General features: G+C 44.3%; 1 protein-coding gene across 1 annotated transcript in view; it reads right to left on the bottom strand.

Moving 5' to 3' along the window:
- The window catches only part of T265_01286 (hypothetical protein), a gene marked incomplete at both ends in the record, with an annotated part of 99,962 nt that overhangs the window by 10,656 nt on the left and 70,426 nt on the right, over window positions 1–18,880 (bottom strand). The window contains 3 exons of the mRNA XM_009165292.1: window positions 2,874–3,087; window positions 4,514–4,834; window positions 13,699–14,075. Coding sequence (XP_009163556.1) covers window positions 2,874–3,087; window positions 4,514–4,834; window positions 13,699–14,075 — 912 coding nt within the window. The remainder of the gene's footprint in view (window positions 1–2,873; window positions 3,088–4,513; window positions 4,835–13,698; window positions 14,076–18,880) is intronic.

Genomic DNA, 18,880 nt, shown 5'->3' with positions numbered 1-18,880 from the left:
TGTTTGGCGTTGCAGACCAGAGAACTCAGCAAGTGCATTGTTGTTTTACTTGGGACCACAGACTAACAGAATGAACGATACATTGCGGTCCGGGAAACTTGCGAGCGGATACCGGAAAACAGAAACTATTTGGTTGACTGCATATAATGGATCGTGTACAGAAGCCGATGTTGAGTAAAATGGTCTTCCTAACGGTTGATGAGCTCTGATAAGAGCAAAGCTCGAATCTAGTGCTTCCTCTCTTTGATTTTGACCCACCAGAATAATTGCGCCAGCAGAATTGTTCAAATGAAAATGATTTAAATGTGAGAAAACAGTTAACCGAAAGCCCCAATCTGTGGTGGTTGGAGAACTCTCGTCGCTGTTCTTCCACCAAGTCTACCAAAGTCCCTGAATACAAGCTGGAGATCTGCGGTGTGGACTACCATAAGTCCTTACTAGTTGTCTGTTGTATCGTGTTGTATCATGTATGGAGTTACGAACCGAACAGCGAACTAATTTGCATATTCTAAGAGTTTCAAAAAGGGTCCTGTCGTAAAAGTGGAGACAGACAGCGTGACTTTGAAAAAAGCCTCCAAAATGTGAGATTTCGCCGCGGACAAAATCGCTCTGTTAAGGAAAATATCTCCATTTGAGGTGATTCTCAAATTGCGGATGAAAACAATGATGAAAGTCGGTGTATGACCGACTACGGGGGAGGGGGGTTGCCGGATTTGTTGACCAACAAATCACATTCTGGCGTAACCATTGTAGGGTAACGGTTTTCGAGACCTGAAGCGATCACAAATCCGAGGCGAGCAACTACAGACTTCCAGCTCCTACATATCACACTAGAAATACGCCCGTCGGTTTGATAGATTAACACGTCTCAAAACTCGCGCAGCTGTACTCTACTAATCTCAGTATGACGAGTTATTGGAGACACATAGCTCTTGGTCTCTGAATAGTCTGTGTCACTATGGAATATGACAAACCTTACAGGCCAGACTGGCGTTGTCACCTGAGGCGCCATTCAGTTTATGATTGTTGATCAGTACAGAGGATAATAGTTCGTCATTAGGCTGAACAGTTAGGTGCACGTTAGGATTATTCCTAAAAGAGATCCACTAGTTCGTTGAACAAAAGGACTGGAAAATGTGAAACAAAACGAAGAATTCAACAACGAAACAAGACTGTCGCAAAGAGGGGGACAGGGAGACTCTGCTGATCATTGCACTGTGGTGGATTGCAGGCTAAAAGTGATTTGATCGTAGTATTGTCTGATGTCAGCAGTCCAACAGCTGGAAAACCACGAGCGCGACAAGAACAGGCATGTTTATTGTCACATATCTTACAGTTATGATTTCCACGTGAACAGGTGGCGCTATAAAGTCATTTGCAGGATTTGATTTCTCTGGCTGTCTGTCGAATGTGCCAAGTGAATGAAGTGGACCTCGAAGGAGTCACACGTACATGTGTTTATTTGGAACAGTATGGACCCTTCAATCGTGACGACATCATTATGTTCATAGCTTAGAATTGGTCGGCGGCTCCGAAAAAATGATTTAATAGGCGATCCGACGGTAAGCTTTCAGCAAGACACATCCAACAAATCGATACTCACAAAAACGGAGCTGGTATTTTAGTGTAATGCAAAGTCAATCAATGAAAAGCGTCGCCGTCAACATCAAGATAACTAAACGGTAATCCACTAAAAAGAAGCCTGACATCATGAATAACGAGGTTGAGGCACGGGGGAATCTAAACAGATCGCTGCGGTGGGAGGAAATTCACTGACACAAATCTGGCGTATTCCACTGTTTTCATCTGTAAAACATCGAGGTAACATAACATATGGTGGCCAGACTGTTGTGTTTGGTTAAGCTGATGAAGGCGAGCTGCCAGAATCACGTTACTCGACTGTAGATAATGAGACGTCGGGTAAATATAAATGAAACTTTTTGATGCTGGAAGTAACTGGTTTTCGTGTGTGGGAGACGGCTCTTCGTAAAACAGAGATAAACCACACAATCAGCAGACTCGACGGAACATTACATTATATCCGGTGTCCATAAACAGACACACAGCGACATGAAACTTCGGAAGACGCGCCTAAGTAAGTGATCAGCTGATCAAAACAATCCGGGTTGATCAGCGCAGACAAGGATGAGCTCCTCCGATTCTCGTCACGTCATTAAGTACAGGGACAGAAACGCCAATCATCTGAATATTCTGATACCAGACTCGACTCGCTAGTTTATGCATAGCCCGTAGAGATTAATATCCCGGACTTCTAAGGAGGGGAAAACGAGTCACGCTGGAATCTTCAACTGCCAGCTCGTAGTCGTACGGAAGCGACGACTGTCAAAGGACACCACAAGCTATGCTATACTTGGCCTATAGACGGAAAGCTATAATTTCATGGTATACTGTTCACACGTAACTTGCTATTGCCCAACCGATAAGCAGCTCAAAACTCAGCATTAAAAACCTCCAGATAGAGCAGGACCGCCTACACCGGAAAGTGCGCCCACATCGTGAACACGAAAACACACAAGCAACTTGTTTGAATGTGTAAAGTGCAGAGGGAAACGTCACCGGAAGTTGATAGAATCCACATCAATCAAACTGTTGCTTGATGGTCAACAGCTTATAACCACTGACCAAAGGGTAACCACACCGATCCGGTGTACTTCTGTCTGATGAGTCCAGATAACGACGGAGGGTATCACGTGGCTGGTCATCTTGGCATCCGAACATGCACTTGTTTCACTGTCTCATTAGAGCTTGTCTTTCAGTATTCCCTACTATACCACGTCGACAACGATGAGAATCGAGATTGTTGAGGAGGTCAGGATTCTTGTAACAGGCAGATAGCCGAAATGCGGACTCACCAGCAAACAAGAGCAAGAAGATGATGGCTAGTTGGTAAAACCCGTGGCCAAGAATGTTCTTAGCCATCTGGCGACTGATCAGAGGTTGTTTACGACCATAGGGTGCACGCTCCAACAACTCCATCGAAGGCTGTTCGGTGGCCAAAGCCAAACTGGCCAATGTGTCCATGATCAAGTTAACCCACAACATTTGGATGGCTTTCAATGGACTGTCCTGTAGAATGAAAAAAAGCAAAATGAATCCGTACACACGTTATGGGTAGGATAGTGTTGGTTCGGGTCGGAGTAAGATAGATCCCCATGAAATCTTAAGACGCTGGAAACAGCTAGGGACTGTCGTAACAAACCGAACAGATTCAGTAAACAGCGAACCGTCTGTAAAAGCAAAGCATTCTGCGCTGAATCTAAGTCGTTGCTCAGATTGGACCGTGGGGAATGACGGATGGATTTATGGAAATCGATCGATAGACAGATTGTTGTTAGGACATCTGGCAAAACTGACTAACTAGAATGTGCAATGAACAGAATATGACCATGCGGAGCAGCAGTCAGAGCGCTAGGACCGGCTGCGTAGGCTAAGGGTTCTTACAAGAAGGTAGTCCAATGTATACCCGGTACTTGGGTGAAATGTAATCTTCAGTGATGAGCGGGTTGTTCTGCATGTAGCTGGACCGAAAATGCGGGCTGAGGCGGCATGTTCGTATGTCCAGTGCACGGTCCTCAGTTGAGAGGTGGGCCTGTGCGGACTCGTCCAGAGTGATCTTCCACTAGATCACACGACTAATCAGCTATGCTTAAAAATAGGCGAGGAAAGTCCGCAATTGATGCTCACGGCTCAGAGTTCTAGTCTAATTCAGATCGTGTGAAATACAACATACCAACGACCACAGAAGTCACGGGTTGCTCAGGATTAGTAGGCTTGAATCGTTGTGTTAGTTGCTCAGGATAGTAGGCTTGAATCGTTGTTAGTATCTTGGGGAAGGGAGTGACTGACCAAAATCATTCTGGCTGCTACGTTGAAATGGACGTCCATCTCATGGAAATTTCACTCGCATTTTCCATCAGTCTTTGGGCACTAAGCTCCAACAGCCTATTGAATTGGTTATTTCAAACAGAATAGAGAGCACAATGGGCGTCTTTTGACCGGTAATTACCACCTGTCAACCAGCACGTTGAATGTGATACACTCGGTTAGGGTTTATGTGTCAACTGGAAGTGAATATGTCACTAGAATCACCAAATGCGACATAAAGTCGAAATTCCCGAAGTGTTCAGAAACCTGAGAGAAGGAGTACTCAGAGAAGGAAATGAACGTGCAAGGGCTGCATAATGAAAAGCCCCCCTTTCAGGGACGCGCTGGTTGACAACACTACCAGAGAGGACCGGGGACCGAAAAACGGTAGATTCTGATATCCATGGTACATTGTACATAATACATTTCACCCAAATTATCGTGAAATGTTTTTGAAGCAACAAACACCAGGATGGAGAAATGGACGTCGACATTTGCGTCAAAACCAGCTAGCAGGCCACCGAACACAAAAAGGACCTTCGATATCAAGTCACGGACACCCGCGAACAAGGCTTACAAAGGTGATCTGTTGAACGATAAGCTTTAGAAAAAGGCGTCTGTGACTTACATCTAGAAAACATGCACCAGCGAAAGCCACAACGATTGCGACCATATTGACCGTCAACTGGAATTGCAGAAACTTTGTGATGGAGTCATACACATTGCGCCCCCACATTACGGCCTTCACAATGCTCGAGAAGTTGTCATCCGTAAGAATGATATCCGAAGCTTCTTTGGCAACATCTGTACCGGCAATGCCCATGGCGAACCCGACATCAGCGCGTTTCAATGCCGGACCATCATTGGTTCCGTCCCCCGTTACTGCAACCACTTGCCGTGAACGGCCAGCTTTGCTCCGAATCATGTGACTTACCAGCACGTATTTGTCCTAAATTACAGCGGGATAGAAAACAACGAAAAAGGCTCACTGGAAAAGTGAGTGGATGAGTGGATAACACAGAATGCCCCCGCTCCCAAGAGAATAGGTTACGGTAGATCAACAGGCAGAAGCAATACCGATTCAATGGACACCCTTAAACATTACAGTTAACCCCACTGCGGATACCAAAGTCAATTTGTCGAAATATGGGTAGCTCGAGTGTGTTTACTGGTGGCTGATCGGATGGCAGTTGATTTGTTCGCCGAGCTTGGCAACTGGCTTAAAAACGTCAACTGCGCACTGACGACCGGGGACGAAACGTTTGCAAGCCAAATGCCAAGCTCGGCGAACAGATCAACTGCCATTCGATCAACCACCAGGAAACCAAGGCCCTTTTGGGTTGTTCCCCCAAGGGATGGACAAATTTGAAAAGGATGGATAATGATTTAATTCAAACTGATCGGTCTATTTCTGCAATTTCAGTAGAGAACTCCACTAAAGCAGTCGAAGCAGCCTGTGTTGAGAGGTACTGCCCTACGTCAGGTGTCCATGAAGAGCGAGGCAACCGTTTTCAATGCAGACAAACATGCCGTTCATGAATGATGGCTTATCCTCCGGACAGTTTAGAGAGGACATTTGCATAAAAATCATCCCAACTTTCGAATAAATCGGAATTGAAGAGAAACTAAACGCAGTCTGCGTTTAAAACAAGTAGGGGAATGTTATCATCCTGCTCTATAGCCTAAGTGAATGACCAACTTTCGTACCTCTTGTCCCTTCCGATGCGTACTACAGTTGACCACTTACTACCCCGGAGGGGGCTGATTACGTTCACCTTCTGAAATCAATCAATCAGCCCATCTCCAACTGCGATTAAACTGTCGGCATCTGTGAGTGTGTGTTTGATGACACTTACGTACGTGTCAACCTGAGGATTGTAAGGGATACAAGGACACATGTATTGCACAAATAGGCTGCGGACAAACGAATCGCTGGCAGGAGGGTATGGGAAAGTCCAAGTATCCCATACAGATTTAGTTTGATTTCGATGGAGTACCGCACGGCAGTTAGAATTCTCAAGTGCGAAGCAGTCGCGCGTAGCTCCACACCAGAGAAAAACAGAAACGACCGGATTCCCATTAGTCAATGACAAAAGAGCTTCATTAATTATTCAGCGTAACATAGGATATAAATTACGAAAGCCGCTCAAAAACACAAGCATCAAACGACCAGATCGAGGGGGGGGGGGGGGAGGAGTGAGTAAGAACGGCGACTTGAAAGCCAATATGCAGATCCGAACCCAAAGGATTACGTATGATGAGGAAGGCGGACTATGGATTAACCGATTACCGACAAAGACGTTTAGAACGAAGGATACTAGATTGCGTTTGGGATTAAACAGCTCTACGAAATGAAACATGTCTTAATGAACGCAAACTCGACAGAACGTAAATCTGGGGCACATTAGTAGGAATGATGGTGGCAATTTAGTCGGAGTAAAGAAACAAAACACGAGTGATGCCTCTATGTACTATGCATGGATTTCAACGGTTGATAATATTTTCCAGACGCGGACGCGTACCAGAAGAAGGAGCGAAAATGAAAACCAACGTTTTTTAAAAGAAAGTTAAGGGATTAGTGGGAACATATCCTGCCTAAATGCAGTTCAACCGAAAAGTAACCAGCTGACCGGAAGGTTGTTAGTCCGAAGCTTCCCAAGGATTCATGAAATTCACTTTGCTAGTTCACTTCCCCTTGCCGAAAAGGATACACAAATAAGTTGAGCTTGCACAGTTCTGGATGAAGAGAGATACCCCTCCAAGCTCGGCAAACAGATCAACTGCCATCCGATCAACCACCAGTAAACACACCCGAGCTACCTGTATGTCCCAACTACGTACTTGTTGATATGTATTCTCATAATGTTATTGGAAAGACTATAGACGAACAAAAGCCTTCGGAATCGTGTCTACGTGCCACTACTTATCTAATGATTACACAGCTAATACAGGGAAAAAAACTAGTAGCAGAGTTACGATTCGTCCAACACGGAAATAATGTATGCACAACCAGCTGACGGCCAGAATGAAAGGTCACGCAGTGCATGTGTGACTAGTGTATGCATGTGTGTGTATACACATACAGGTGTGTATGCATGTGTTGATGTATGTATGTGCATCAGGTGTAGGTTCCACAGGGCCAAGGTTGACCTAAACGCCTGCACACATCGCTTTTGGTGACAAAGGACTGGATTGTGTGGACGTATTACAACGGCTTCCGCCGTGTACGTAACGAATTCCGCTTTTGTCTCGAAGCTGTTGAAGTTCGTCTACCGGCCAGTCCAAATGGACTTACATAAACTGACCTCGGTAGTCGTTTTAACCAAGATCTGGGAAATGAAACATCATCTGTTTCTGATGCCAACGTGAATTGTGCAGACAGATGAGTTTCAGTGAACACTTTATCATTACTGGACGCNAACCACACATAGTTGTACAAACGTACATGTTCAATAATATCTTTCAGTCTGTCACCTTTAAGCATATCCGTTTCTACCAATCTTATGAGTAGTGTGTTCCACCATGAAAATATACTACAAGGCGGCCCCTATGCGCCCTATTCAGTCGGGGTTCGGCTGGGATTAGGTTGAGTTTACCAATAAAAAACAAATTAACGTGCAAAAGTATTTCACGAATGGTTGTGTACCCTTTTGCCCTTGTACAGCAGAAAGTGTTGGACAAAGTACGAGAACACATCACTTCCGGGAATACCAAAAGAATCACCAGAAGTACCGTTGTCTCACACTTGGCGGACATAAGTCATGTTGTTAATCCTATCGAAGGGTTTCGCGCTGACTATACTGAGTGGCGTACAGAGGCTTTGTTGGGCCATGACTGAAGCGGTTGCAATGATCCCACACAATCTCAGCCCTGTGTGACAGGAAACGTTCTGCCCTACACGTAATGCACACACACACACAAAGTCTTACAGACGCGATTTGACCTTTTAGTCTATCCGTCGGCTGGTTGTCCATAGGTTGTCCGTGTAGGATGAACCTTGACCCGTTCCATAACTGTTTCCACTGGCGACGCTCGGAAGCATTTATTGTTAGTTCAATGGGTGGCTGCTGATCTGCTGGCAACTGAATTTCACTGGATGTATATCACCTGATCAACTACCAACTATTTTAACTATTTAACCATTTGATAAGTATTGATCCGAAAGCAATTCGTTCATCAACCGGGGTAGAGTACGCCCTGTCAACCACGCATCACTTCCCCTTATTCATCGTTCATGTCTCGATAGTTGCAAACCGGATTTCCAGTAATATGACCTACACTCTCACCTTATCCGAGAATACGGTTGTCATGATTGTAGTGGGGCTATGTCTTCTTATCCGTTTACCGTTTTCTTACCAGAAGGTTATTTGTTTCACTTCCACTACCTCCTCAAACAATAGACCTTCGACCGCAACTCTCTATCGAGATATAGCTTGTCTAACCCTATTCTATTGCTCTTAGCGCAGACGAGGCTGTGCTAAGACGATACTTGCCGATCCCTCTCCCCAAGCTTTCTACAGCAACACTCCGGTCTTCATAGTTCAGGGTATCCCATCCAGGTCACTCCTCTCCACGGTCGAACTGACCTTTCCGCTTCCTCTTTTATTCAAACAGTCAAACCCTAGAGTCATTTATCACGCTCTCTTTCCCCGTTACACAATCTCCGTTTTTTTGAGACTCGCGTAAACATGCGCCTAAACAGACCCAACCAAGCGTATTGTGTTTTTATACTGTTTGCTTTTTGCTAGCATTTTATACAAGGAGCTTTCATCTTTTATAATGCATGAAATAAAGGGATTATGGGGCCCCAGAAAGTACGTTTTACTGTTGTTCTATAGATCACACAAGGTTGTGTGAAAGTTAGGAAATCAGCTCAGACGAAAAATCTGCTGTTTTGGTTCGGCTAACTATTTAGGGTGAGCTAGCTGTGATAAATAGCGCGCAGACTGTGTTCGCTCTCATGTCACGTACACATGATGACCTTGAAGCATCCATTTTCACTCAATTTTGATTGATTCAGAAGATACTGTCAGTGAGATGGGCTGAGGTGAAATGTTCCATAATAGACAGAAAGTCGAGGAAGCCAGCACAGGGTAAGTTCCACTGCTACCAGGTCCAAAACGACATAACCGATGTCAAGACCTTCGGGGAAATGTCCAAAATTTACTCGCATGTGTCTCTGTTCTTTAATTTGACACTGTAGGTGTTAAACCTTAGTACAACTATCAAGACAGCCTCCTAAACTTTCACTATCGTCAACAAAAAATACTCTGTTAACACTGAGAGGCTGTTAAAGATCACAAGAGACGAATTTTCTGGCGGTAACCCTTATAAGTTTGGAAAAAGTTACGGCCACTTTCAAACAAACTTTGTTGAGAGGATTTAGGTCCTTTGGAGTTTCAACAAGAACCATCAGCCATTCTTACAACGATACAATTGTCTTTTGGTGAAAAATCCAAGCATGTTTTGGACTAGACGGTAGCATTCTTTGCTCAAAATTTAAAGCAAGCTGTTCGTACAACTCACTAACTGAAATAATTGGTTAGCGAAACCAAATTAAACGATCACATGCACGAATAGATTCGTTTTCGATGTCAAATATGGTAGACCAATCAACATACAGAATAATGTACAAGCATACTATTCAGATCAAACGAAACAGTGATGAACCAAGGGAACAGAGCTTCGATCTAGTGTATGCGTTGAACTCTGGTTGGAGGTTGGGGTTAGGTTTATAAGGGAAGACAGTTGGGTTTGGTTGATGGACCGTGATGGGGCTCGAAAAGAATAGTGTGTCAGAAATCTAAACTTTTTCAGCTTCTAAACATTCGGCAGGGCAGCTGTGACATCAAACCGGTTCACCTTGGATTAGGGGAAAGAAGTTGAGAAGCCTACCGGATGAGCTCCAAGAAGAGCGAAACCGGTCGTGGGCTGTCGAAGAGTTTTCAGCAACCTTGTGAGTACTTTCCTTTATGAAAGTTGAGAAGCCATTTCCAGCCACTGCGGAAATATGGTTTCAAAAGTGCTCTGTCATCTGGATAACTGAACGGGGACGACAGTAGATCCACGAATCGAACGCATCCCACAGATCAACCCAACGGTAGAAGTACCGGAAAATTCACTGTCCTATCACATCAAGGTGTGTTTTGTATTGAGCCCAAGTATTTCCATAACAGGGAAGGTGAATTAACAAGGTCGACTGCACACAGAGGAACAATGTGTAGTCGGATAATTGACCCTTAATTGGTAGTTAAACGCCAATGTATAGGAAAGTCGTATTTTCTAGCATATTTTGACAGTTTCGATAAGTATTCTTACTTTAATATGAGCAGTAAGCTCATTCAAGCTCTAGATGGCGCAAATGTATGGAATTGATGAGACGTCTTGGACCGGAACTTCTACTGATATAACTAACGAGAAAAAATCGTTTAGCTGTAGCACCCTTTCGGTGCCAGGCCACCCGAAGTTTGCACGAGGGCTGTGATATTGCCCAAGCCTAGACACGGGAAGTCAAGAGGCAGAGGTCGGGTTCGAACCACGGACCTTCCGGTCAGTAAAATCGCACTGTAACCACTTGGGCAATCTCGCCCAAACTAACTAGTGAAAACAACTGGGATATCCATCTACCCGACGAAGACAATGTTCGAATTCATAACGAATGTGCATTAAATGCGAATGAGCCATAGAAAACTGTCATTAATATCAACAGGTACGTAATCGCAGATTCGTACTGAAATCCTCAGCCAACTACCGTGACCACAAACCAGTGCAATCGTGGTGGGGTGTTGTTGCATCAATGGGAAATTTTGGCCAATGAAATGACGTGTGAAATCGCATTTGGTTCAACTCCCGGTGAAGTACACTTGATGGACTAGTGTAATCAAGTCAGCCGGCAGCTTTGGGTAAAACCTGAACCGCAGAGAACGAACAGCAATAAGAGGAAAGCACTGACCAAATTAAACGAGAGACGCAACTGAATCCCTCGTTTACGGTATTCTACAACTGCGATATCTCGAATATCGTCCCAACTGAATCATGAGGCGACCTGTGTGCAGCGAATTCAGTTGTAGAATAGCATAAACGAGGGATTCAGTTGAGTCTCTCGTGAAAACCAAATTGATTTGCAAATGAGTGTATTTCTCGAAAACAGTCCAATTTGGGTTCAAGTAGAACATAAAGTTGACGGAAACTCGGGGACTGCGCCTACCTGATGAGCCCCAAGAAAGGCGAAACCGGTCGTGGGCTGTCGAAGAGTTTTCAGCAACCTTGTGAGTAGTTTCCCTTATGAAAATATACTAGGTTGATATCTTATTGACGTGCAACTGACATTGAAAGTTCAAAATTGGCGGCAACACATCGAGTGTAGACATGTGGCTGCACAGAGATGAACCATGCGTGTCGAAACCGAGATTTTCGCCTACATTAATGACGCCGATACCGGAATTGTGTTTGCTAGGCGGACAGGTCGATAAGAAGCATATTCTGCCATAGAGCTGTTTGTTTCACAGAGATGGGTGAGAGTAAAATGCATGTGGCCCGTATTTGAGGCTGAGCTTTTGTCAGTCGTAGGCTGATGTGAAGCCATTCGGTGTGCTACCTTTTCCAGTTGGCTGAGATGAGTAGAACTCGCTGTAAACGTGAATATGGCACGAAAGCAGTAAAAAACGGGTCTATCGTTTTTGCCAGACAGACTTCACCCCACTATAAACCTTTTCGAGTCTTCAACAATTAGTTTGTTGTCATGAAGGTGAGTGAGATTCGACATATAAAAACACTCGGGGCTCGGTGAGGAGCCTCGTTATAGAGTAGTATTTGTCATACAAAACTTTCATCACCATTGAAAATAATACTAGACAGGTGGAACCCCTATCCCAACCTGGAGACTTGGTCTCCGGATAAACATGAACAAGTTTCCTCTCGGTAAAAACAAACCACTATTTACGTACTTGAATGTGGATCGCACACGTTGTCCTCGATTGGTTCTAATGGGGGAGGACATTCTACTAGCAAGCCGTCTTATATGTCTGTCTTTGAGACAGCCTGTGAGTGACGTTTCACTCCTAGTTATGAAAACAAGGTAAAAAGAGGCGAGCATGGGTGGGTAGTTGCCTTAGACGCCAGAGATTGTGGCAAGCAATAAAAACACTTTACGGCGAGCTAGTCAATTTGACTAAGATGAAAGCCCATTTGTGCCATCGCGCTACGGTGCCTGTTGGAAAGATGACACAACGCTAGTTGATTTGATTAGTGGAGTACTTGATGCGGTAGTTAATGGTTACAGAAGCTGACTGTTGTTCAAACACCTAGCAGTTTAAATTTATCGAGTAAAGGAAAATCATGGTTAGGTCAGGCCAAGTACGCATACACACAGATGTTCGTTTCTGTCGGGGGTTGGGAGGTTAGAGTAGATAGAGTGGATTTTCTTCAGCTAACGGCAAGCATACGTGAGAAAATGAATCACAGCATGCTACCTACCTCCAACTTTGTCTTGTACTCTGTTCAAACGAAAACTCAAGGATGACGGACATGGCATCATCTCGGTGAATGTTGAAGAGGTCAGTTGAGATGTTATTTAGATTTTGAGGATCGAACATGAGATTCGAACATGCTTCAGAGATGCAGGAAATATGCATGAATTTTCGGTATTCGATTCTTGACTCACGTGGGAACGTAATTTGTTGGGAAAAATGCCACCTATTATGACGTACAAAGTAGAGATTGGGGATTTCCGACAGTTTTGTGCGATGAACAAAACAAACAAAGCTGATGCGGGGCTTTTTTCACACGGAACATTAGTTTTTTTGTGAGCACATCATTCGGCGCAGCATTAGACGATGGAGATTGCAAAGAACTGAGAAGAACATGGATACCGGTCAAAGATGGGCAAATGAATGCGGGCACTGTCATAGGAAAAAGGTTTAACGAATGAATTAGGCTGCAAGTGCATCGTACAGACTGACACAGACATCGGGCGTTTATACGTCGTTTCGGTAGAGAATTTCCCTTTTAGAATACCGAATTTATTCTCACAATAAAGTCCGTCAACTATATGCCCTTCCATATCACCACAAACCATATTAGTAAACAGATATGCATATAGCATAGGGCTGCTCGTCTTGTTGACAGTCTATCGTATTGCCTGAACTTTGGGCTAGCTACACCCAACACAAAAAAGTGAACACGTGATCGTGGTCTCACCAAAGTTCAATCAGATCATCACGAAAATAGCCATTATATTTTACACCTGAGTACCAAACACTTCAGAGTGGGGTTTCAAGGTACTCAGTTGACATATGTTTTTTTAGTGTTAGAATGTAAATTCTACACTAAACAACCGCAGATAAAGAGACCATTCATGGACTTTAACATCTATTTACAAACGCGGATGAACAACAGCCGCTAAAGACGTGCTGGTGAAATTTAACTGGACAATTTGGCGTTTGTGTTTGTTCGTTTTACCAACCAATTAAATCCGGAGGAATAACTGACGATGAAACAGGATTGCGGGCAACAAGGACCACTAGCTGACCTGAGCATAAAAGGTAAATAGTCGCAGAGATATGAAGCTCTTTCGACCCTAATACTGTGACAGGGAGATGGGGCGCTTGATACACGACAGTTTATGCAGTACCTTGAATAGAAAAAACCAATGCATCTAATGGTTTAGGTCACATCGAAAACAGTGAAATCTTTAAACACAAATTACAAGCGAAGGACAGTATACATCTGTCATTCTCGATGTTGCCTCGATAACGCTGCTCTCTCAGCGCAAAACAACGTGGACAAAGAATAGCTTTGTTCATGGGAACTCACCTGCGGGGAGGAACGAGCCAAAACTCGAAGATTGATCCACACCTTGTCGAACAGTGCCTGTGATACATGGCCAGTTGACTTTTCTCTGATGCGCTTATTGAATTCTTTGCCCTCCAATACGAGGAAGTTTTCACCCGGCTGTAGTATACCGCATTTGGATGCAATCGCTCGGGCTGTATTGACATTGTCCCCAGTCACCATGCGTACGGTTATGCCAGCTCGTTGGCATTGTTTAATGGCAGCAGGAACTTCGGGTCGCACTGGGTCCTCAATACCTATGATGGCCAAACATGTAAGGCCTTCCAAAAGATGGTCCTCATCGTCCCAGTTCGGTTCGGACTTCACCACCATATCGTTCGGTGAGGAAGAAGACGAGTCTGTTGGGATTTCAATACAAGACAAATCGTCCGGTGTAAACGCATTCACGTGTGGCTCATGCCAGCATTCCGTACATTCAAAGTCTTTTGCTCGACTAACAACTACAATGTCCCGAAACACAGATCACAATGTATTTTGTCCTGACATACTAAGAGAGTAAAAATGCTCAGACCGGTATGTGGAGAAAAGTGAAGAACAAAAAGGACTAGCTGCATATAGTAATCCCTTGTGCCTTAACCATAAGATATCGGAAAAATTTTGCAACCTCAATTAAGCAAACTGCAGTCGCTGTATCCCCCAGAAAATTTGACAAACAGCTGAGGAGATTTGCTACTGACAACACGGTGATGATAATGATGAAAGAGCTGCAGCTCGGTTTGAACAAGTTAAAGCTCGCTTCGAACACCTCGAAAAAAACAGATGTTCGAAAGTTAGTTAGTCACCTTGATTGGAAACAACCGATGCTGGTGCTTATACGTCTAAAAGTAACCAGTTATTGATTAATTGCCATGAAATTGTCCCCGAACTAATATAAGCGACACAGTAAGAACTTGGAATAAAAGAACTTTTCGGCGCAGTTATTAGAGCTCATTTGGTGTCATATTCGACCGTCTACAGTCATCCAACTGAATACGGGCATATGCGTAGAAGGCATAGAGAGACCTCAGATGATAGATGGATAGAACCGTGCATGCGGATAGTGACTGACCAGACGAATTCAGGTTGGTCGATTAAATTACAGGACCCCCGGATCACAAGAATCGCTGTACCGGAACACGACAGAACACCGTCAGTCGACAAAACGAGAGGTTTCTGTTGCGTCGGGCAGACTCATCGGCCAGCCGTAAGAGCCTTTCGGTGTCTAGATGTCACGTCACGTGGTCAGAGCATAGACAGAATTAGTCAAGATGTCAGACTTGGGTTCGAGCCACAGACCTTCCGGTTAGTGAGTTAGCTCCAGATCCGCTGAGCTATCTCGGGCTCGCACAGAAATTGTACTCACGTGATATGCCAAACCAGAACTGTGTGGAGAAACAGATGGTTGTGCGTTTGATTTTAACGCGCGGAGGCCCAAGGTACGATAATCTAGGCCGAAAAAAAATTGGTCCCCTGATCTTCACTTGTGTACAACCCACATTTTCGCTCCATCATTTAGTCGCCTTCGTTATCCTAGACCCAACCGGATGAGCTCCGAAATTCACTAAATTCGCACCCGCACTCACATTGTGCCTCTCAGTATGGATTGTCCACATCTTGTCCATATCTAGTTCGATTCAGCTTGACTGCTACCTGCCTACCGTCTAATCTGCATCTGATAGTGATTTGCAGCGAGGAGCTTTAGAAACCCATCATTAAATCTACCAGTTGTCACCCAAACTCTTACGAACAGACGTCATGAAATTGTATGGATTCTAGTATTCCTAGTGTCCCTTCACAGGCGAGTGTTTTACACCTGTTGAATAGAATAAAATGTGGATAATCTGAAAGTAGAAAAAAACTGTTAGAGTTTACTGCGTTCAGCCTCTAGCCGGGTTTACAAGCCAACACCGCGTCTTGGGCGTAGTAATCTTTCCGAACGGAGGCTGCCACGGGGAAAAGAGCTTCAGTCTCCCTTGGGAAACTGGCAGCGGCCTATTAACAGCATTCATAGCTTTTACCTTGTTCTGATCGCGTTGTCAAAGCAGCGCTTAAAAATTCCACTCATATCCAAATCGATCTTATCACAAGGTCCAAAATCAATATCGACTAGTAACAAAAACTTACGATTTCTTGCATAATCACCCAAAAATAGTTACCACTCGAGCGCCAGCCTAACTAAACACAAGATTGCAATGCCGACATTTTGCGACACAAGCGTCATTCCACTATCCAGGGACTGCACCCTAATTGAGCTTTGGCTTGCGATGACAAAAAAACTTTAACTTAAAACGAAGTGATTGATTGTATTCTGTCTTCGTATTCATCGATATCCTAGTGGCATGGAATTGGCTGAATGTAAATACTACCACCATTAATAATGATAACAATAAGGATAGTCGTTCAGCTGTAACACCCTTTCAACGTTTCGCTGAAGGAAGGATAAAGGCTGAGACAATGCCAGGTTTCTCAAGTCAAGATGTCCAGACTGGGTTCGAACCACGGAACTCCCGGGAAGCAAGTTCGCGCCATAACCACTGAGCTATCTCGGGCTCGCTGACCGACTGTAGCGTGTTCAGAACCAAATAATGCGTCATATATCCTGTGGCAAGAATCGGGATCAACAAAGCGACCAGCAAGGTTCATCAAGTTATGGTGGTTGGGATATGTACTAGCACAGTCCACTGAAAAGCCTTGCTTTTCAGTCCGAATGCCTATCTCACAAAAAAGGGGGTATTCACTTAACAGCCATTCAACCGACTGAATAAGCAGGCACATTGCCACATTCTAGCCGTGGATAGCTAAATTTATCTCTTGATTTCGGTCCATACTCAGTGAGTTTCGCAGGCGATGCAGGACTAGACGAGCTAATGGCGCATTAATCATCTCAAGGTGTGAAACGACCTTGTTTGTGCCATTCTTCACTTTGCATCAGACGCACTGCGTTAAACCTCCGCCTCTACCCCTTCTTCTCACTCCTCCCTCATTGTTGTGTGGCACCTAAGCGGTAGTGTTTACTGACGGTGCATTGTCCTCGGGAACGGAAGACATCCTTCATCAAAACTAGAGAATAATGCACATCTACTCCGTGATAACCAACTATAAGGTGATTCCTAATGTTCAATAGGGTCTAGAGTAGTAGCATTAAGGAGCCCAATCTGAATGTTGTCCCTTGCAATGTGAGGTCTACCAGGACTTACGGAGTGGTAACCGTTGAACTTCAATAAACAGAATTAAAATTTACTCCGCTCGATAAATCAGGCTTTCAGCAACTGAGAAACCTTCGGGACGTAGATTAAACTTACGTCGTTCAATGCTACGTCAAGCCCTTGCAGTACTTATCGAAGCTCACGAAGTTTGAGCTCCTTCTACTAGGGTGAAAATCACTACCTGAGAGACAAAAATAGTTGTTTGTCTGCGCGGAAACGAAACGGTCTCGTCAGAGGGAGAGAGAGAGAAAGGGAATATCATAGAAAGCTAACGAGTAATGCTGGTTGTGGACTCTTCGGGAGTATCCTGTCTTCGGGTACAACTATTGTATGGGTTAATCTGTCACCTTGATTTGAACGTTAAGTACAATTGAGTCAAGTTGACTGGCGCCACTTCCGGGGTTTGTTTCACTAATTCACTCACTTCTTGATATGTGTTACACAATCGGACATCGCGAGATTCAAAAAATCGAAAATCGAGCTGTCCTCGCAAACAGTGAGAAATAAGGATCGGTGATGGTCAAAATTGCGAACTGCCCGTCTATGTATTTGCTATGTTCCTGTCAGCCTGTCATAGGAAGGTTAGTCAAAACACAGTAGATATTTGAACCAACACCTGTTGACTAGTGCCGTTACAGTAACTGAGCTATCACCGTTCCGGCAAAACTACACGAATATTGTCAACTTCCTTAAACAGGCTGTAAGCGGTATAAGGGTTCAAGTAATAACCAAACCCATTGCCAACGCCACATCACAAGGCGGCTTCATTTGGTCAGTTTGAGACCAGGATGCTACTGCCATAGTGCAACTTATCTCTCTGGGGTGATCTGTTATAACTTGTGAAGTGTTTTGGAAGTGGCAGACAAGTAGGACACAGAACATAGAGCCTCTGCAACTCAAGACAAGAGACAAATGCGCCGACATCCTAGTTATTGGGTAGAGTTGCAGTCGAAGGGGCGTCTGTCCATTGTACTCCAGTACCCTGTAGTGGGACAGAAATAACAATTGATTCCTTCGGCAGAATTAGGCAACAGCCAGGCCGAGGGGAAACGTTGATGTGGCATGTTTAAAGGAACGGACCCCTCTCGAAGGGGCCACTATCTGGGGAATACTGAGGTGGTTTTTGGAGCATATTCCAAAGCTAGTCGGACTAGATGCGGAAACCAGAGGTTTAAGATAATAGACTGGTTACTATTTAACTTCCCGGATTCTATTTTATTCAACATGTGTTATTACAGTGTACGTTGAGCGGTTGCATAAAAACAAACTGACAACTTATCAAGTTTTGTTTTGAAAGAATCCGGGCGTTGCTACGTTGAGGTCGAAGATAGCATGCGGTATAGAAACCACTGGCAAACAGCAAATACTGATGTTCACTACATAATTCGTCCGAGTTTATTGTTCAGTGTGTGGTACTCGAAGGCGTTCACATGAGACTTGTAACACGCAATTCTGCGATTGATAAGGATGACACAGACATCGCAGTGTCTAACAAGTAACCCTGCCTACTACGTTTCACCAAGCGATACTATGAATACAGATAGAACGGATCTATAGAAACCTTCAACACACACCACACAACCACACACCAGTTGACATCTTTAACGACCATGATTTTTTCATCACTTTGCTCCTTCTGTGATTACCCCATCACTAGGCTTCATATCACTTCTCACTCTTGTAATAAAAGACCTACCTAATATTGACAGAGCTGAGGTGAAATCTTGCGTTTCACGCAGGTGGAAATTAGGGGAAGCAACTTCAGGTCTAAATTGCGATGCAATCGCATTACGGCTGTCAATCCAATTGGCACCACTTTGCTGAGCCTGTAATTATTCTACCCTCCGTGATAAAGTGGACCAAGGTGACTATTGTTAGTGTATGCAAAGCGGTGTTAGATACGTAGAAAACGGCTATCAAACAGGTTGTTACCTCATAATATGATCGCTGCAGTGAAC

This window comes from Opisthorchis viverrini, assembly GCF_000715545.1.
Source record: "Opisthorchis viverrini unplaced genomic scaffold opera_v5_14, whole genome shotgun sequence".
NCBI lineage: Eukaryota > Metazoa > Platyhelminthes > Trematoda > Opisthorchiida > Opisthorchiidae > Opisthorchis > Opisthorchis viverrini.
Note: the sequence above shows the minus strand (reverse complement) of the source record. Positions and strands in the feature narration are given on the sequence as shown.